The sequence below is a fragment of the Anopheles ziemanni genome, chromosome 3 (genome assembly GCF_943734765.1).
Source record: "Anopheles ziemanni chromosome 3, idAnoZiCoDA_A2_x.2, whole genome shotgun sequence".
Taxonomy (NCBI): Eukaryota; Metazoa; Arthropoda; class Insecta; order Diptera; family Culicidae; genus Anopheles; species Anopheles ziemanni.
The window spans coordinates 24,178,949-24,200,445 of record NC_080706.1 but is presented as its reverse complement, the minus strand read 5'-3'; the positions used below and the strand labels follow the sequence as shown (position 1 = coordinate 24,200,445).

The window sequence follows — 21,497 nt, the reverse complement described above, 5'->3', positions numbered from 1 at the left end:
AAAAAAAAAACCCAAATTCGCCAGAAAAATCTCGCTTCTTGGAGCGATCCGGGCGATTATCTCCCTCAACCGAGTGCCGAACGTCGAACGTCGGTCATGGACCAGAGGGCACCCGAGGGTCGAACGTACTGACGGGATGGCGCAAGATAAAGACCCCGATTCGATCGATAATTTTGTTTTTCTTTTTCGGGCGTGCAATTCTCGGAAGACCCGATGGAGTTGGGTTTGAAAGGTGCTTCTCTATCAGACTATATTTAGGTGCCTGGTACCACAGCGCCAGAATCTGCCAGTCTCAGACACGTGGCGTAAGGTCGTCCACGGGCGCGACACGATCGATCTCGAAACCTTGGACACACCATGATATGTGTTTGAAGATAGATAAATTATAACGAAATGTTAGATAAATTCTAACGAAACAGTGGTGCAATTCATTGGCGAAGTCCCAGGAAAAAGTGATTGGAGCGACGATTGGGGTAGTACTAATGGCGTTCGGGGTGTTCGCAGAAGATTGCAATAGGTAGCCTATCCAATCGGAATCTCCCCGGCCTCTTGTGGCAGCAAGGGGGGGACAAGGTACATGCTACTACATCTGAACTGATTGGGGCCCCCGGAATGGTACATGGGTGGAAGAAGTTGGCGTACCGAGTTCTGGGAAGTCACATAGCAATAATGATGTGGTCCGATCCAGCAATGGCACGGCCAGAGAGAGAGCGAGAAAGAGAGACGCCGGGTTCCGGGAAGCTAGATCGGCCCCAACGGCGAGCACGGGGAAACACGTTCCGAACGCCGGGGCCGGGTGGTTGGATAGAGGCTAGGTTTTGTAATTAAAGTACCGATCTTACGAACCATCCCTCCTCCACCGCCGCCATGAGCTCGTCCGGAGGTCCGGTGGAAGTATTGCACTACACGTTCGGTTTCATTAGAAAAAAAAACCTCATCAGCGTCGGTTTTAATGGTTTTCAGGCTGGACACATAAAACCCACAGAAGTGGTACATTTACACGTACTCGTACTTGCTGCTGCTCTTCAAGTGCACTGGCGGTTCAAACCTCGGTGTGCTTTCCACGAAATAGGTACTAAAAAAAAAACCGTCCCCGAACGAGATGATCACGCCGATTTGAGCCGTCCAAAGACCGACGGAGGGCCATGTTATGTGCACCGCACGCATTTGTGTGGTTTATCCCAAAACGGCATCGGAATCGCTAACTGGGTTTTTGTTTTCCCCGGTCGGAAATAAAAGCGTCATCTTCGGACAAAACTTTCGGTACCCCTTTTAGGCCATCCGTTTTCCTATGTTCGTAATGCATGGTATCGCAACGAAATAATAATAATAAACACGTGAACGTGGTATTACCCTCGGACGGAAGAAGAGATTCCCCTCAAGACACCTAATTGGGTCGCTCATTATCGTTTTCCCGGGATTCGGTTTCATAAATTTGATGAAAAGCTTCCACTTCCACGAACCAACCACAACAAGGCCTTCTTCTCCAGGGCGGGAACGCTTTCGTGTGGTCCCCGGGGACGGTGTGGCAGCAGCTGCATCATGCACCGAGAAAGCCCCTCCCCGGTTACTTAACTTGTCCAAAAAGGATTCAATCAACCAGTCCGGGCACTGGGCAATGTGTATCACACTGTAGAGTAGTCAACGAAAGTACCGAATTGTCCAGTTTTGTCCGCGACCGCCTCTGGCAATATCCGGCCCGAGGGGGGTAACGATGGCGACGTTCTCACTTATCATAACAACCATATTAAGCCAATTCATCGAGGTCCGAAAATCCCGAGAATCAGTTCCCGCCGGAACCCAAGTGTTCGTGCCGAAGCGTGCCTACCAATTTGGCCCCGAGATGGCCGGTGTTTCGGAGAATGGTGAATTAGCAATCTACACCGAGGTCCGCTCGCGCCCGGCAATGCAGCTAGTGATGATGATTATGTCCGAAATTTATCTCACCCAGACGTCGCCGGACATTGGTTTGGAAGAACTGGCCGGGAAACGGTGTGGTTCGGGGGCAACATATCGTGTTCCTTGATGTTTCGTCTTCTCTTCGCTTGTTACAGCAGGACCACCTACCCTAACCGGTGGATGTTGTTAGGTGGCCGAAAGAAGCGAGAGAGAGAGAGAAAGAGAGTAATTCCTCAGGACTGCAAATACGAGACGGTTCCTCCGACTGATTGTCATCATTATCGGAGCATAATAGTCCCATGGGACGACCAGTGGACGGGTTGGCGACAGCCGCAGAACCGTGATGTCGTTAGAACACAAAACAGTAAAGCATGCCTTATATCAACCAGGCATCTTCCTGGACTTCCACTCCGAACCGTCTGACGCTGGAGAGTGCAGAGCACATCGCTTCCAACCGGTAATCCCGCGAGGCAAGAAAATTCCATCAGAAGTCCCCCCACAACCCTGGAAAGGATCCGTCCTTCCCATGAAGGGAGGGCTCTCGAAAGTCCGTGAGAGAGGTCGCCGGCCGGCCACACGGGGTCCAGTGTCCATGGCACTTGGGTTTCGTCGTTCGTGTCGAATTTCGAGCGTATTAAAACAAAACGACCGATGGATGGAGGCCTGAACCTGAAAGAGGAACCAAAAAGCCGGCCCTGGGTTTTCGTCATTCAATCGGGACGATCTCGACCATCAAACAAAGCGACCCTGGGATGACCTGCAGCCACAGCCCCCAACACACCCCCGGTCCGCTGAGCTGGCCAAAGGTGTAGCGCGCGAGTGTGGTGCAGGAAAAATGACGATGATTACAGTTCGCCAGGTTCTAGAGAGAGGACGGTTCGTTCGCTTTCCGTCTTCTCGCCGTTGTGCACGGTTCGCCCTTTCGAGAAAAGGAACCACCGCGCAACCGGAGGACGGCCACGGGCGGGTGCAGAAGTACCGAAGTCGAGATTCTAGGAAATTTGCTCATTCAAGCCCCGGGTACCGTCGTGTCTTCGCTCGGTCTTGGTCGTACAGGCGTGTGAGAAATTCCGCCGCGAAACGCGAAGGTAAGGGCAAAGGCAATGGTGAATAGCTTCTTTCGCCGTCTCTGCGCGCTCCAGGAGGATAAGTGCGGCCTGCCTGCGCCGTTGGAGTAAAGCTTGTTTTAACACACGAACTAACACGATGGTGCGAGTACCACACACGCGCGCTGGATGTTTGGATTGCCACCGAGGACAAGTGCGCGGGTAGCCGCCGACAGAGGACCAACGCCGAGAAGTGTCCCGCACTTCTGGGGTGTTTCGGCGAATCTTTCCTCGGCATTCCTAAAATCTCCGGGGTTAGCCAGAGGGTCGTCTGGTCGAGCGGGAAGCTTATGGACTCGGTAACCAGATGGAACCAGGGATTGATATTTCATCTCCTGGCGAAACATAACCCAATTTTGCACTCCGTATCCCTTCAGTATCCAGCCGTAGAGGCCTTCCGGTTACATCGGGCCGGCTGGAAGCGGTGTCTTACCTGCAAGCAAAGGAAAGGAAAAGAACGAAACGTAAGACTTCTGGTGTTGAAACTAAATCCGTTTATTCACGGCGGGGAAATGTGTGCGAATGGGGATTAGAACTATATTAGCCTGTAGTAATCCTCGCGAAGGGAAGGCGACCAGAGGAACTGAACTGGTTCAAAGTGGAAAAAAAGCCCCCACAGGAAATGTCGAGGGTATTGTCATTCCGAAGTGTCTTTGTTGTCCCAAAAGCTTGGAAGCAGGCAAATTCTAGGTATACAACAGGCGTCTCCGATAGTGGCGACATTCCAGAACCCTATAATCCGAAATCCCAACGACTCCCGCTTTGCCACTCTCCGCCGGACCGGAAAGTGAAGTATGGAGTTCGAGAAGTGGGATGTGAGAAATAGACCAAGAACTGCAGTGCCTAAGGCACCAGAGAGTGTGGACGGAGCCGTATGAAAAGAAAATGAACGCGATTGGGAACGGTTATTGGAGTGTTTAAAGGCCCATTTTTTTTAACGAAAACTAAGAGACTCTCCTGTGCTCCGGCGGAATCATCTCAAGCGGACGCTGATCTAATCGCACGCGAGTCCGGCATGAACTGGGATCTTGTCGCGGCTTCTTGAGCCGGACGGAGATCGGGTCCCCTCCTAGGGAAAGAGTCATTCTTCATTCGATCATACCGTCGTTGCTTCCGCCGTTGGAATCTCGCGTTGTTATGATCGTGTGTTTGTCTTTCATTCTTCATAAAGCCGGTCTAGGGCCCGGACGGTTCCGCAGGCGCATACCTGCATGTATGCTGCTCGAGTGGCTGCAGAGATAATCTTAACGACCGTGTGTAGAGAGGGCGCAGAGAGGGTCCCACACTGAAAACCGCACAGACACACACGAAAACATCAAGTAAAACAAATGACGAACAACCGCGATCCAACACGATACAACACGAATGATCGACGGAGGGAATTGGGAAACATCTCAATAGTGGTCCCGGCGTCCCGGCGGTCAACTTTTAATTATGAAGTGTTTCTCGTAGCAAGGACACACAGGCATTCAAGAGGCAGACAAAGAGAGAGAGAGAGAGAGAGAGAGAAAAGTAGCAGTTGATGGGACGAAGTTGCTTTTTTTTCCTTTCAAGAGGCCACACTTTTATCGCTGCGTTTAGGGCTGAAGCGGTACCAGGACCAAATCAATCTTCCTCGGGCGCAACGGTGAGCCTCCGCAGCAACTGTGTCGGCACAATCGTCTCTACCGGGAAAGAGCAACACGGTGTCCCATAGGATCATCCACCGAATGCTGCTCCTGCAACTAGAGGGCTTATAATGTTGGATCGAACCAGTGAACAAATGTGAACATGCACCAGATGCCAGGTAGAGAGTACACCCCTAGAAGCAAGGACCTTCCTCTGGACTGATGTTCACTTTTGATGCCAGCTGAGCTGGGCACTCTGGTGCTGCTGCGGGTTGCACCCTACAATTGGTGGGACGACGCATTGTTTGGCTCGCCCGGCATGCACCGTCCAGCAGGAGTTCGTGGAACTGCACACCCACAGGGAGAGATACCATCGACCAGGACAATAATAAATGGATGCAAGGGTACCGAGAAGGTAACGGACGGGAAAGGAGCACATTGAAGTACCATTTCAGCCACTACCAGTCAGATATACAGGACACACTCGCCCAGGACCTGCTTGGAAGCAGAATGTTTCAAGCGCAAGAGTTTAATAATGGCGTCCACTTGTCTCGATTCATTGGAAATGACGAATGGCTCATGTTGTACCTTCCGGACGTAGGAACACGTTGGTGGAATGTGCAAAAAGTAAGTAAAATCCAACAATAAATCGGAAACCTCAACCTGAGGAATGAAACAAAAATCTCAAACTGTTTGATTCAAGAAATAGGTTAAGACTTAAAGGTATTTATGCACAAAGCAAACCGTTCCTGCTATGCGAGAAGATATCTTACAGCAGAAAACTAAGCTCCAAACTGAATTTCTTATCTATCGAATATTTTAGCTTTTTTATGTATGGCGTTTTGTGTACACTAAAAACTCGGCCAATACTGAACCGTCGCTTCTGAAACTTTCGACACATTAATTTGAAGAACTGCAAATGTTGCTGAAGATTTGTTTGATCACTACTTTTTGATAAAATCATCTTAATTTTACTATTGAAACTTAGTTGTACTAACACAAACAAAGCAACCATGTACACATATGTTAAGGTGTATCCACCAAAGTTATACAACAGGGTTTATACATTTTAAATGTGCCGTTATTGTTACTATGAAATTGAAACATAACTCTCAAGTATCGAGTAAAAACCATTTTCTCAACCCCAGTGCAAATATTTTATTATTTTTGCATTAATCATTTATCGTAAATTGGAAGAATGATTATCTATTTATTTAACATAAAGCCCTTATTGCTATTTCTCTGATTACCGAAATGCATTGCTTTAAATTGATTGCACATAAGCTGCGTAAGGCGGTGCATACAGATCAAATGTAATCGTGTGGAAGCCTTTTTTCATATCTGCTCTCTTGGAAATTCATTACATTGTTCGATGGTGCAGATTTTATGCCAGCAAAGGGTGGGGGTGCTTTTGTTTCATAGCAAACAGAGTGGCCTTCCGGTGGCTGAAGCACCCCATAAGTGACGCCATTAAAACAGTCTGTACTTTTTTGCCAAAGGTGAATTAACAGTCCAGCTTTCCTTCAAAGGACACCTGTAGCATGGAGGGTGGAAGAAAATTTGCCACCCATTAGCATGTACGGCGTATCCCCGGATGATGATCGCTTCCGTCACCTGGTCCGCAGAAGGAAGAGCAATTGACAGAAGGTGTGAAGAAGATAATTTGCATCCAACACTAACCACCCTCGGCGGGCCCGGAGAAGGAAATGAAGTCATAGAGCTAGACCGACCGACGGCTGATGGTGCTGATGTAATGCAGCACTGTACCACCTGGAGGTGGTAGTGCCGGGGAACTCCGGGACGACCGGTACACACATGACTCATCAGCGCACTTGAAACATCGCATTCAAATAATGATGGTGAAATTCTCAACACCCCTCCAGTAACAGCTCACCCCTAGAGCTCGGTCTAATCGCTCTCAACAGACGTACTAACGTTGGTAATTACTCACAATTCAAATGCTGGCAGCGTCTCATTAGTCCTCGTACGAAGTGTTTGATGGTGGTACCTCACAAAAAAAGAGGGAATAATTTGTGCAAAACGCTCGCAGAAACACTCAACTAGATTGGTTGTTGCGTATGGCGTTTGAAGTTCGCAAAAAGTAAGCTGATAAAAGTGGAAACTCCCAGAACTCGTCACCGGTCTAAACAATCAGAGTCGTCAGCGCTCCGGGATATCTAACTGGCAGGCAGGCAACGAGATTGGACCGTCCGTACTGCACGTAGCACGACCGAACGGTGGAGTTTAGTAAAAGCATCCAAGAACTAGTAGCCACACTCACCCATGGGAGGTGTTGTGCCCTTCTCTTGGGGATTTACGTTCCCAGGGCAATCCATCCCACAGTGCACTGTCGGTTTATCCGACGATGAAACGATGTCAGATTTCTCGGAAAATCATTGGTACCGGCTGAGAGAAAAAAAAAAAATAGCCAGTTCAGCTCTAACCCAACGACGGAGCGCATTCTCGATGATGGCAAACCGATGCACCTATTTTTCCCCGGACAGCAACCCGATATACCTCTCACGGTGGCACCCGGAGAGGGGTGGGGAGTGGATATGCACTTTTTGATGCCAGCAACAACCGCCACCACCATCATCCCCATTAAACCGGCGTCATAAAACATGGAGACAACATGCAATTTCGTTCCCTTCGTTCCTTTCGCTTCTTTTGGCCAAAGCCATTTCCTTTTGCGCCTCGTTTGGATTCTACTACCACAAACTCTCGTGCGAACTGCGAGCCCCGGTGTTTCGTTTCCGCTTGGCGGTGAGGTTCCAGTACGTGCCCACGCCAACGACGAGTTCCTCTCGGCGTTCTTGTAGCGTTATTCGAGGCACAATAAAATAGTCTGTTTTATTACTTTTTTTTTAATGAACAACGAATGGCAGTCATGTGTTAAACCGGTCCAACATAACGATAGTGATAAAACCGTGGCTTGCAACAAGATGAATTACAGGGAATTTTCAGTGGCCCCTTTTTGCTTCAAATTAGGTCACTTTGAACACTGTGTTATTTCTTCGATTACTTTTGAGTTTTGAAAAAGCGACTGACTAAACGATATTAGTTCCTCAGAAATTAGTAATAATTAAAGGTTTTTGGTAATATTTGAAAGCCCTAAGCCCTTCTAAATAAAATCTTGAATATATCTTCTCGGTAGCTTCATAGTTCTTCTAAGTAAAACCCTCGGATATGAACATGGGACCAAATGCCATCAAACCAAATATACATTTTTACGATTTAATTTAGTCAGCTAATTGGCAAAAATGGCAATTTTTTGTAAATTAAATTCTAGCGTTTCCACCGAATCCTGAATGGTACATTTGGCCCCGCTGGTCCACGATAGCCCCCCGCTGACGTTACGCGCGCTCACGTGAACATTGTGCGCAATTATGCTCGCTGGACGAAACAGGAGGGTCCGTCGTTCGGCACACAATCGCAAAACCCAATAAAAACCAATAATAACCAGCTGCGCGGTGTAGTTGTTACTGCTGCTCCTGCTACTGCCGCTTCGTTGCCTAATTGCTGCATTGAAAATCGATTCCAAAAATGACGAGAAGCAGCATGAAAGTGCATTCAAAAACAGCAAGAAAGATAAAACGCTCTGTCCACCCGGCAACGTTTGAGTGGCTACCCTGCCCCCGGGGGCGGCAGACGACGATTATGATGAGGTGGGGGGAAGCGGGGGAGGGAATGTAATGCAATATGCTGGGAGAGAACGGCCTGCAGCGTCGTGGTGCAATAAAAGTGCACATTCGCCTGTTTTTTTTCATCGGACCGCCGCCGGATGGTGTAATGAGCTGAAGCAAAAGGAGAAGGAAGAGGAAGAGGGAGAGAAGGAAAAGGATGGCGATGGGAAAACGGAGATCCGCTGAAAACATAAAAGGGGAGTCCACGAACAAAGGGCAACACAAACAAATATGGCCGTGGATTCAAGCAACCTCCGAACGAGCCAACAAAACACGCCAAAGGTAGAAGGCACCCATACAGCTAGCGGTCTGTTCGTGCAAAGCATCCCAGCATACCGATTATCGGCCGGTGCCCGGGTGCAGAGGATTTCCGCGAAATTTGTGCGAATCCAATTCCGCCGAATTGAAGCTGAGCTTGCCCCGCAGGTGAACCTCATCGTCGTCGTCGTCGTCTTCGTCGGTGGAAGGATGAAGGAAAATTCGCGCTCATGGTCTGTTATTTTCTCCCCGTACTAAGCACTCTTTCGCTCTCACTATCCGGAGACACTGGGCGCTCGTGGACAAACAAACGCACTTGGCTGCATTGGAAGTGTAAAATGTTTTGCATAATTTCCTTCCCCCCCAACGCTCGCGTTATTATGCTGTGCCAACTTTTTGTTAAAAAAAAACCGCTTGCGCCGTGGGCCAACTTTTGAGAACGGTGTTTCTTCTGGCGTTCTCTCGACCATGGGGTTGATAGTCAAAACTTTTGACCCAGACATTTCCGATCTTTCGTCGACCGCAAAAACAGGGTAGACGACATCCGCTGCGTTCGCGATCCGCTCTTTTGACGGAACGACCCCGTCAACGAGGACATACGTTCAGGCTCGGCTCGAACGTTACGGGGAAAATTGCTGCCACGCACCCCGGAACGGCCTGGGAATTTCAGGAAAAGGCTGCCACCCGCGTTCGGCCCAATGTTCTATGCCAATTATAGCGAAGGGAGCACAACAGAAATAATATTGCGATGATTGCCCGTGGAAAGCTCACCGGGCGGGCGGATGGAAATATCATTATAGGAATCTTTTTCAGTGCAAAACGCAGAAAACGCTTGCCACAGAACGCGCTCTGTGTTTGTGTGTGCTGTTGTCTGGTGAAGGCCACAATTCATTGGTGGAGGATTTGCATTTCGCTGTATTGTGATTTTCCCGCCTGCATTCTCACTCATTGCAAGCGACGCCTTCTTGTTTACGAACACTCACTCACTTCTAAAATATTCCCTATCTCCTCCTACCGTCATAATTCATCTCGAGCTCCACCATTTTGCATAGAGAATGTTGTGCCTCAGAACACACTATGCTACCGTCCAATTCCGGTGCAGACGTCTCGCCAGGAATGCGAGTTTTCCAGCGCTTCCACGAACGGACAATCACGCTCGTTCCGTTGCGAGGCTTGCAAAAACCAAGAGAGAGACGGGGCGAATGTTTTCCATTGCAATCGATCGATGGTACGGGCGGAACCGGCACCGACTTCCGCCCAGGTGGGAAAGATAATTGATTCATGGAAAATAAATTTGCCCCCACCCAACCCTTTTTTTTCAGTTGCAGCAGCGAGGTGTCTGTGGATGTGTCACGTCCGTTTGTTTTTCCGCTTTTGCTATGCACGTATGCTTTCCATTCCAAGGCTGGCTGGCCGGGAAGGTGCAATCAAATAAAAACAAACCCATCGCTGGAGCGTGATTCAAAGCGATCATAGTGCGCACGGAATGCAAACAGACAGACACCCAAGGATCGATAAATGCTAGCATTGTGCTTCCTGTAGACACACATGGGGGACGGCGGAATGCTTTCTGTGGACAAACAGCGATTGAAAAGCCGGCGTTTATCCATTCACGCAAACGGGGATAATAGTTTAAAAGCGCACAATATTATTTGCAAAACATCAGGATTCGGTTGGAAGTAGTCAACTGATATGCTTATTTAATTGTACCCTTTACGAATTTTGTAAACGACTAGATAGCGCCAGATCCATTAAACTTTCCAATTCCACACACACACACACATACACACACAAACCAGCAGTGTGGGGTTGGGAAAGTGAACCGCACGCTGTCCCCAGGTTAATGTCCATCAACCACACGCACACACCCACATACAAGCGCACACGTAACTACAGCGAACTCGAGTGTGGCGAATCCTTCCAGGAATCCATTAAATTTATCCTTCGAAACATTTGCATAATTCCCTTCCTGCTGCGGCGGCACGAACGATTTCCCCGAGAGGGCGTCGGGCCGTTTTTAGCCAAACTCCCACCACAACCGGCGACCATCGTGTGCCAAATGGTTTTCCTTTTCATCGAACGCGTCGGGGGAAAATAAACGAGCAACGGAAAAACGAGCGCCGAGAAGTGCGAAAGGACAGACACGACATGCGAGAGAAGGACGACATTAAAAAAAAAAAGCACTCTCCTTTTGATAGATACACACACACACAAACATACCCACAGGCGAGACCCGAGATTGAAACATAATTCAATCGCATGCAACACTTGGGGGTTCAAGTGTTCGATAGAAATGTAATTAAACTTTCCAACCTCGCGAGACGCGTCAGAAAAACGAAGGCTGAAAAAAATGACTCTTCATCGTAAGGTACCTATTTTACACAGTACTTACGTACATACTCATGTTTTAATTACCCATTTTCCGTTTGCTTTAGGGTCATGTTGACACTGGAATCCAATTTTATTATCTCGAAAACGGCTGAGTATTTAAAAAAAACAAAGTTTTTCTAAAATTCAAAAGCTGAATCCAAAACAAAAATTTCAAATTTTTCTGTTCAGTCAGTTCCGAGCACCAAGATGACCACCCCTATATTGCTTTTTATGGGTCATTTTGACCACTCTTTTGAAGACACTATAACTTCCTTATTTTTAATGATTTATCAAATCTGTAAACGACTGACTTGCAGTACATTTGTTAACTGTCTTTTGGCGTTTTTGGTTTCTTGATGCATCCTTCCTCTAGCTCGATGTAAAGCAAAAATTATCGAATTGAAACGAATTTTAATCCTTTTTAACTTTCATGATTCCACAGCAATGTAATTCTAGTGTTAAGCATCGTGTGTTGTTGGTTCATTTTTTTTTCATCGCCTTTTTAAAGTCAGCGTAGTAAGCAGCGGCAGGGGAATTGAGTCGTAACGGATCGCTAGCTCGGAAAAATGTTTTCCATTAGCCCCGAAAAGGGTTAACCCGTCGTTGGTTTTTTTTAAACTGCCCAGCGTAGTTGGTGGATGAACGTTGCGTGTTGTCGGTGTGCAGGGAAAAGTGTTTGTAAAGAAACGAATAAATTAATCGATAGGGGGAAAAGACCAAACTTTCCCTCCCCTGATATTGTGGGTTAGTGCTTCGTTTAGGGGTATGTGATCGAGAACTGCTAAGCAATTACCGTTCAATTTACCGATGGCAAGCAACTTCTACGGGACAACTAGACACGAACCAGCGTAAAAATAGGGAGAAACTGTACAGAGTTACGTGTTGTATTTTATATGGTTAAATTTAAATTCTCCTTCAATAAAAAAACCTCCCTTTCAACACTATTCTCAGTTGCGGACCTAAAATGTTCTACTCCTACGTGATTCTGCAGAAGGCAAACTGGAAAAGGACTCCATCAACCGAAAACGAAGAGAAATTCAAATCAACTGAAGTGCTTGTAGATCGGTAAAAAATGTTTGATGGGACCTATGTAGAAAATGATCCCAAAAATGATGATGAGCTCATTCAACCAAATTGACCGTTCGGTAACGTTAGAGGAAAATTTCATCGCATCGTCCTTCCAGCAAGTTACATATAAATTCGAAACATAACAGGGGATAATTGTAGGAGTGCGGGGTTTATGCCCTGCCAAAAAGTTTCTAAACTCAGCTCATACAAACACGACGCACAACAAAATTTGCGTAACTAAAATAGTTTATTTATTGTTTATTGTTTAGACATGCGAATGTAGGTTTCACATGAATGAATTAGCGTTTGCCAGTTAAGTGAATCGTTGAAATAGTTTAAAAGTGCTTTTATATTATGCCAAAGTTTCGTTCACGTCTCTGGCTTTGCGAGTTGTGGTGGAGCGAAAATTTAACAATATTTTCATGTCCAACGCTCTACCCTCACCCCAACGGTTTACTACTCCGTCATTGGGACATTCTTGCGGACACGGCCAAACGTTGCACAGTGTTCCCTGGAGCTTGCACGCCATCGCCCCGGAGCTGCTTTCGGCACACAATTCCTAGTCATCTGAACCGTCGTCAGGAGCGAAAATGTTGATTTTGCACTCGATCTCTCTCGCTCTCTCTCTCTCGCACCCGCACCCAGGAGGTTCGTCCCCGTTCCAGGGAGGCAAGATTTTCCGAGAAGAAAATGTAATTTCGGGCTGGGATCGTATTAGTGGCGATTCCCCTCTTTTGGAAGGTGGAATATAAAAAAGGGTTTTTGATGACGGAGCCGAGATTCACCTTACGTACCTTTGCTGTTATGTATATTTTCACATGGTACGTCTGCTCCAGTTTCGCTACACCGCACGCGGGACGGATTTGATAAGGAAAAACCAATTTTAAACCTCCACGCAACTAACGGAATTGCAAATAGGGGAGCGAAAAAAAAATCCGCGTTTTCTTGAATGGAAAAATGCTCATGTTTAACGAGATCACCCTTAATAACCAATTCCGCTCGTAAATTCACTCAGCTTTAGCAAGCGAACACTTGCTGAATAGGACGGCTGGTATATAATGATGGCAAGGGAGCTTCGATGATGGCAGCAAATGGTGTCAGTCAATAAAATGCTATGATCCTTTGCCAAACGAAACGATATTGCAACAAATACCGCCTACGATGAACATTTTGCCACATCAACAGGCTCAAGAGAACGTGTCAAGATTCATTGCCCGAAAGCAGCATCACTTGTCCGTCGTCGAAAGTCTGCAGAAACCGATTAAGAGGTTAGAAAAATTTCATGTAATCAAACGAGAAGTTCAATGAAAGATTGTTTATATCTAGGAAAAACACCTCGCATATTTATTTGTGTGAAATTATTCTGTTTAATATTCAAATGAATGCTCCAGTGAAGATGTTATTCTTCAATTATATGAAGAATTTTCATTTTCTACGCAGCACATGAGCGATCTTTCCGAACATAAGCAGGAAAGTTTTGGGAGATTTATTTTCCACGTTTATGCTGCACACAAAATGGCCATGCACCGCCAAGGCCACACGCTATGATTAACATCGGTTCCCGGCAAAAAAAAACTCAAAAGACAGCACACTACACAGCCCGCCCCTCGGGGCATCCTGGGTTCCCCCGCTTCCCCCATCCCATATCCATCGCAGCCACTACCTAATCAATCAAATCAGTTGCGGGAAGCATAAATCAACGTGAGGGAGAACCGTGCGCGCGGCTAGCAATTTGTCTCGATATGTATGCGGGGCTTCGGTGCGGCGGGAAACCCAATTCCGAAACACCAAATCCATCACCGAAACGAATGCCATGCAATTCTCGTTCGATCCTTCCCCTTCGGGCCAAATAAAGGAGATGGTGGGTAGAGAAGGTGGCGGCTCGTGGGGGTGCGCGCAGGGAAATTATACAGCAGCGTTTAAATACGTCTCCGGCTCGCATGAAATGCAGGGCGAAAACCAAAAAAAAAAACAACACAGAAAGATGGCCGATTTGGCTCCTTTTTCCCGAAAGGCTCGCCAATTACGCGCGGTTGTTCCTTTCGCGCAGGAAGAAGCAGGGGTCGTCCATCATTACGTATGATTTGGTCCGGTGGTGTGTGAATGAACGGACACAACGATGGTTTCGAAATGCGCCCGGCAAACGAATGTGTTTCCCCCTTAATTTGCGATCTTTTCCCCCTCCCGTGTAGATCGCCTCCGGGGGATCTGAGGTGTACGTAACTTGATGCAGAGCTTTCTGCGAGCGTTCCAAAAATATTTCCCTCCATTCCCGCGTCCAGCCACCCTTCATGTTGTCCCATCTTTTTCCGAGCGCAATCGCGTGATGTTTTCACGAGCTATATTTCCTGTTTTCAGTGGACCAGCGAAGCCCATAGTGCTGTATGTTGGGGGGCTTCCCACGAAAAACCGGGCGCTTGATTTTGCATGATTACTGGGCACGGGAAAACGGTCCCCGTATGAACGCATCCGTTTCCCAGGAGTTGCAGCTGGAACGTGATTGAGTAATGGCGAACGGCGAACGCCGATAGGTGGTACGATGGTGATGTTGATGATGGAGATGCGAATGATGTATGTTCACGAAAATGTAATAAAAGTTTTGCTTCGTCGCGCCGCTCGTAAAAGGTCAGCGGCGGTGCAAAATTTGTGCCAATTTTCGTTAATAATACTACCGTCATTCTGGCGCAAAATTATGGCAATGTTAAATTTTATGCTCGGTATCGGCGCCGGAAAGGCAGTAAATGTGGGGAGGGTTGAAGGGGAAATGCAATAAAATATGCAATTACAGTGCATTTCATGCCAACGGGTAAAAACTCATCGTCCCATCGAGCGGGGAAAATTCATCATAATGTTATTAACGATTTCACAGATTCACATGCTGCTAGCACCACCATTTTGGGCTTTATCATTACGAACTTTCTCATTCCTGGAATCCTTCCCGGTCTGGCTGAAACTAGAGCCGAATTGTTCATATTGCATCATCAATTGATTAACGAAATTATGCACATGCTGTAACCTCTGCGAAGGTTAACTTAAGCATACGAGTCGAGTTATCGAGTCGCTTTTATTCGATCACATTTTTTCAACTGCCCCCCCACCGAGAAAACCCCCATCTAAGTGGAAAACTTGAACCATTTTTTCCACGAATCCAATCGCTGAGCATGCGCAAGCCCAAAACAAACACCGATTTTCACCCTCCGGAGAACGAGAGCCTCATTCTCGGCGTTGCTTCTCCCCGATATCCGTTCCTAAACGGATGACCATCGGGGGTCAGGAATGCAGGTGCGACGCCGCGGTGCACCGATAGGCAAAGGATATTGCAGAGAAAATTAGTAATCCACGACGATAAAACGGAAAATTGCGGAAAGTTTTCTAACGTGCAAACGGCAGCTCTATGGCGCGTGACGCTTCAACCGGGCGATTGAGAGGGAGGGAGAGAGAAAACACCAGAAAAGAGAGAGACACGGAGCACGGTTCAGGGAAAGGAAAAATAAAACGTCCGATATGATCGTGGAAATGCGGCAAACTTTCCGGGAAAACAAAGGACGCTAACGAACTCACCCGCACCGCCACATCCCTCCTCACCGTTTAGGTGGATCGTGTCACTGCGAATGGAAAGCCTCGAGTTTCCGGGAAGGGAAAAATGGTTGGCAAAATGCGTCGAAGCGTTTGAAAGTGTGTCCTGGGGGGCGGCTGTGGCAAGGATGTGGGTGGAAACGTTCCGTTCCGTTCGCTGGAACGGTCTACCACCTAAGCGACATGACAATGCTCTCGTCGAGTGGATTTGTGTGCGTCTGTGTGTGCTTGGATGTTTGTGGATATCCTTTTGATTAGAGAAAGAGTCATGCCGGCATGGGTTGGTGAACGATGATGACAGTATGTGAAAACGAGGCCGCGGAGCAAATAGATCTACGGTTAAGCTAGCGGTACCGGCGTAGGGGATAATTCCGAGAAAGCTCTCGACAAAACACAACCACCCACTGGAGAGGATCTCCGGACGGTCGAAAATACAATACGGATAACGTATGCATACGCACAGGAGCCATCCCCCGTCCCCCAGGCCACCAGGGCTGCTTTCGGATTCAACCCGCCGGGAAAGGGCAATGCTGGAAGCCGTGACAGATACTCATTTATCGCCTTCGTATAACCGTAATTCGTTCCGAACGGCGTTGCGGTGTCTCCGGCCTTCCGCACTTCTTCTAATCTGTCCCATATCGCTAGAAAGGGTTGTGGTGTCCACCCGGGTCCTTGCATACCCTGCTGCTAAGGCACACCCACCAGCCAACCGAACCCCCCGAAGTCGAAGCCCCAGCCGAGGCCCGGGGTTTCTCGCTACTTCACAAGGACTGCTTTCCACGAAGTCCCGGGGCAATCCTTGAGCAAATTTCGAGAAGCTCGCCCCAACGGGACACTGTTTCGGGGGAAACGGGCGTGGAAAATTCTGCCTATTCCCGGCCACCATCCGGTTCGATACCCGGGAACCGCCATCGGATGTGGATTTACACAGTTTCAAGTAGTAAATTACAGCCAACCTCAAATCGATCGGGGATATCTCGCACTATCGCTCGGTTAGATAACCTCGCACCAAATGACATTTTCCAGCCCCGTTGCTCGAGTCCCGGGGTGTGCGAGGAATGTTTGCTGTTGCGTTGCAAAGTTTGAACCGATGATTCGGGTTCGTATCGATCTCGATTTTCCCGGAAATCATCGTTTGACGAAGCTGTGTCGACACAAATCCATGCGGGTATAGGCGCCTTGTGTGTGAACCCAACTTGTAGGAAACCCAAGCCACAACCACACACACACACACATACCCGTCCAGCATTTGCTGCACCCTTGTGTAAAGCGGCGCTCATTATTGTGGTTTGTGGAAAATTTCCGTCCGAACAGTTCCATTCTTCAGGCGGCCCTAGGATGGCATCGGTTGATCGATCATGAAACGCGTTATTGATTAATTGTTACATTCAATGCATTGACAACAAGGATTGCTAAATGAAACGGTTCGGATAAAGGTGCAGATAGATGACAGCAACTTTCCTTCATCGGAAACTTGCATTCCTCTTCATTCCAATTCACTGAATGTTTCAGAACTCATCACACGTCAACCATCAATGATGATACGGTAAACAAACTAGAATTGTGAATGAGAAAATCAATCATAATACTCAGTTAGCGTTGTGAATCATGCCAGTGAACTTAAATCGCATAAAACGACGCTGTTTATTTCATTTAACGATCATTTTAAAAGGGCTTATACTGTTGACTCCTTCTAAAGTTGTCAGGTGAGCGAGTTGTCAAACACATTTCATTCCTGTGAAATAACTTTCTAGCCTGGCTACGTTAAGTGACATTTAGTTGCGCGACTAAAACAGCTTGTTTATTTGGCGTTTAGACAAGTTAAGTTGTATTTCACATGGGTGAAATGAGTGTTTGACAGTTGCTGTTAAGTGAAAGAAGCAAACGTTTAAAATCCCCTAAAGACAACCCTTCTGACAATTACCTATCTTAAAGGATTTTGATTCTCTAACCTAACTTACACAAACTACTGATTTATACTGACTAACGAACTCTTTCTTAACATTCTTCTATTGGCTTGGCATGTAACATTTCTTCATCGTATTCATCATGTGTCCTAAAACTTCAGCCAGCCAACTAAAAACCATCCCGCAGCACAGTGGAAACCCTTTCGAGGAATGGCTTCTAGAAGACATTGGTGCACTTTCCCACACGAAAACACGAATCATCCTGTTTGCATCCATGTGGGAGAGTAATAAAACGCCTGCCGGAAAGCCACACCGAAAAAGGTGTCCATCTAGAGCGTCGTGTGTCATTCCCGGTTTCCGTGAAGTACTTGGCGTACACGGCTAATGCGCAACCCGAAGAGGAGAAGAGATTAAATATTTGAAAGACGGTGACGCGAGTCACCACTGTCGCTGGCTTTCCGTGAGTCATCCAGGTTTGTTGGCAAACTGCTTCGGCACATCGGTTTGCTTTATTTGACGCACTCTATGCGCCTCTCTTCCGAATCCGGTCCCCCAAAAAAAAAAAGGTTTCGGTTTCTTTGTGCCAGCGAAGCGTGTTGTGTTGTGTGCATCTTGAAGGCATTTGTTTATCAAGTGGGACCTGCATCGTAGGGTTCGATAAATTGGTCTCACCCTAAAGCAAACAGAACGCACCGACGAGAACTGAAAACTCTGGTATTTCTATCGAAATCACAGCTAAGTGACAAGTGGAGGAAACGGTTTAAAACGTCCATTTCCTGGCCGATTGTACAGAGAAAATGACGTGTTAATGCTAACACGGGATCAACTGGGACGTTTTCTTCAGCTCATAATAAACCGTAATGGTTTCCGTACCAAATCGAATGAACATTTTCGCACCTACGAGCGTCATTGACGTTGACACACGTTGGCAAAGAAAGACCCCGAACGCCTCCATCCGAGTAGGTTGAGTTTTTCCAGTGAAATTTTGCCTAAACAAACGTACCACATGTACACACGGCGAGGATGCATGACTGCAGCACAACGAGCCAGCGATCGACGATGATCGATTTCCCCCACGCGTCTCATTACATTTTTCTTCGGTTTCTCGGTAATTTGGAGATACCCACTGACGTCAGTGGCCTGTGGTGTGTTCGATTTCGCCTCTGTTTATGCACAAGATCTCAAACCGATCAAACATTACGTCGAAGAAAAAATAGTTGAACCGAGCGATGAATCAGGTGAACTTGTTAGTTTGTGTGTTTCATTTTTTCCAAATTATTTTAATGGCCGTTCTAGATGATTCATCGCTTCGGGCGTGTTTGGTTTGAACCAATCATAATTACAAACATTCAACTAATGACTCGTCTGGGAGGGGTTGAGTTTGTATCCTAAGTTTAGGAATGTTTATACTCGAAACATATGAAGCAGAAGCTCTAGAACCCAGGCCCCGTTGGTGACCATTTGACACCGATCGATCTTTGTGTGTGTCTTGTATGTTTCTTAACTTTGACGATGCGGAATGAAACAAACCGACAGTTTCCCACCAGCTAACGCAAACACTAGAGGCAAAAATTGCAAGCGCTACGGAAAACGGGCATTCCTAGAAAACTCGATGTGGGGAAAAGAATATGTCAAGTAAACCAAACCACGAACTGTCAGCCATCGGGATATGCCGATTCGAAACGCTGAACCGCGGTGTAACGGGGACGCGGAGTAAGGCGGCCAATGTCTCTGGTGTGCAGCAAGTGGCACGGCGAAATAAAAACATGCTGCTTTTCGGGGAAAAAACGGCCCATCCGCATATACCCCAGCGGGCTGCACAATAAAATGCGATTTATTTTCCATTCGCAATTTCCACTCTCGCATCCGGACAACCTCGTAAACAAACAGTAAATCAACCACTCATGTAAACGCGGTGAAGAGTACGAAAAGAATGGAAGGGGATGGTGGTAGAAGGTCATACAATCCGAAATAAATCGGGTGCGCACAACATGCATGCCACAGCGATAGTACTGATTCGAGGGAAGCAAGTGTCATGTTAATTTCGTCAGCAAAATTTTATTCATGAAAAATGGTAAGTGACTAAAATGACACGAAGGACAATCGATTTCTTAGTCGTACGAATACCAATAGCTTTTCTTTCATTTCATTCTGATTAACAATCTTTACTTTACTGTTTTTGGCAGGGGTTCCTGGGGTAATATGCACCTTTTAAGAAGAACTGATGAGTTGCGAACGAAATCTGATAGTGATTGTTGATGTTATCATTTGATTTGATTCATTAAAATTCAATCTAGTAACCTAGGAGTTTCTGCCATATAAAACAAATAATGAATTTATCAACATATGAAATCAACAATTTTAGATAGATTGGTAACTGGTTTAGCCAATATGCACCTGAGCTGTGGTATAATGCACAATGGCAAAGGGGCAAAACGCACCAATACAAAGATGCACCATAAAATAGACTTATTTCTTACAGGGTGACCACATTTTAGTTTGCACTTCCAGAGTGACTTAAGGCGACGACAACGCGTCTTTTCTTGGAAAATCGGTAAAGATGCGTTTTGTCTCAGGGGTGCATATTACCCCACCCACCCCTACATGCCAATCGATGAAACAACCGGTCTGATTAGAGGGAGAGAAGTAGATATAAGCACATGATTAACCAGAGGAAGCGGAATAAACAAAATATTTTCCCCAGGATCTCACGATTAAATATTTGATATATGTTCCTTAATTTACTTCAATATACTCATTCTGAATACTCATTAAGATATTTTATACAAAATTGGTTTTCAAAATAACATTTCAAGGATATTCATCGAACATAATATCGATTTTTTTCTAAGGAACTTTATTCCGATTCCTCAAGAGTAGGACGATATGATGGAACGATGGATGTTACAACCAGTTAAGATGAGCCCAATAATCTAAATTGTCGCACCTCCAACCGAACGTTTGCTTTAGATAACAAGGTTGGATGGTTTCACTAATTGGAAGTAGATTTCGGTTTGAATCTCGCACACACAGCTTTGCGTGTGCAGCACGTGTGGAAACGACGAAAGGAACCGATCAGTAGAGCGTTAAATCGAGTGGTTTGAAATATGTTTTTCCGGCCCACCTACAGGATCCTCTTTCTGCGAGAGAATGTTTTCGTCTGGTTTTGACGGTCTAGATCAGGGGTCGACAGAGTACGTCCCGCGGGTCAAATCTGAACTGGTCAACAGATTTCACCCGTCCCGTAAGAAAAGTTTAGTGCTTTATACAAAAAGCCCAGCTTAATTTTTATCGATTTTCTACACGATGTCAGGTTTTTTTTCTTCCCAAAAATGAAGATTAAAATTGTTCAACGAGGTTTCTGTTATAAGTTGAACATAAAATCAAAACTCAACGAAAATTAGTTTGAAAATGTTTAAAAAAGTTTAACGTTAAAATTTTAAAGATTTTATCTTTCACCACTTTTTATGCAATTTTACTATTTATAAAGTTAAGGGTACTACTTTGAAAACATTTGGTTTCCTTTGAATCATCTGGTCTTTTTTTGGAAAAGTTTGCCGACCCCTGCTCTAGATCCATTGCGGGCCAATTCTCGTGAATGAGCCAGCGGCACATTCATGTTGCATCGATGAATCGAATGCTTGAACAGGCTATCTTGTCGAATCCAACCCGAAACACACTTACCATTCGATGCTTCGGTATCCTTTACCGCAGCAGTGCAAGCTCTTAAACTGCCGCAGCACCCCGTACTCTCGGTCGGGGATTTCCTTCGTAAACTGCAGATGGTGTGTGTTGAGCGAGTGCTCGTACCGATGTTCGCTGCAGTGGTTCTCCGCCCGGACGATGGCGGCCAACGTAAGCCACACCAGCAACGGGCACCAGGTCAGCCTGGACGCCATCGTATGGTTGCTTATTGCTGGGCTTCTGCTGCTCGGTTTGTGCACTTTCTGGATGCTGTTGCCGTGAGCGTGCATTCTCTTGCAGGTATTTAACACTTTGCCTCCACAAAAACTACTTCCACTC

At 46.5% G+C, this 21,497-nt stretch overlaps 1 protein-coding gene across 1 annotated transcript in view; it reads right to left on the bottom strand.

Moving 5' to 3' along the window:
* LOC131284384 (fibroblast growth factor receptor 2-like) overlaps window positions 1–21,448 on the bottom strand; it is a 31,251-nt gene extending 9,803 nt beyond the window's left edge. Inside the window, exon 1 of the mRNA XM_058313239.1 lies at window positions 21,159–21,448. Coding sequence (XP_058169222.1) covers window positions 21,159–21,448 — 290 coding nt within the window. The remainder of the gene's footprint in view (window positions 1–21,158) is intronic.
* Between the last annotated feature and the right edge of the window lie 49 nt (window positions 21,449–21,497).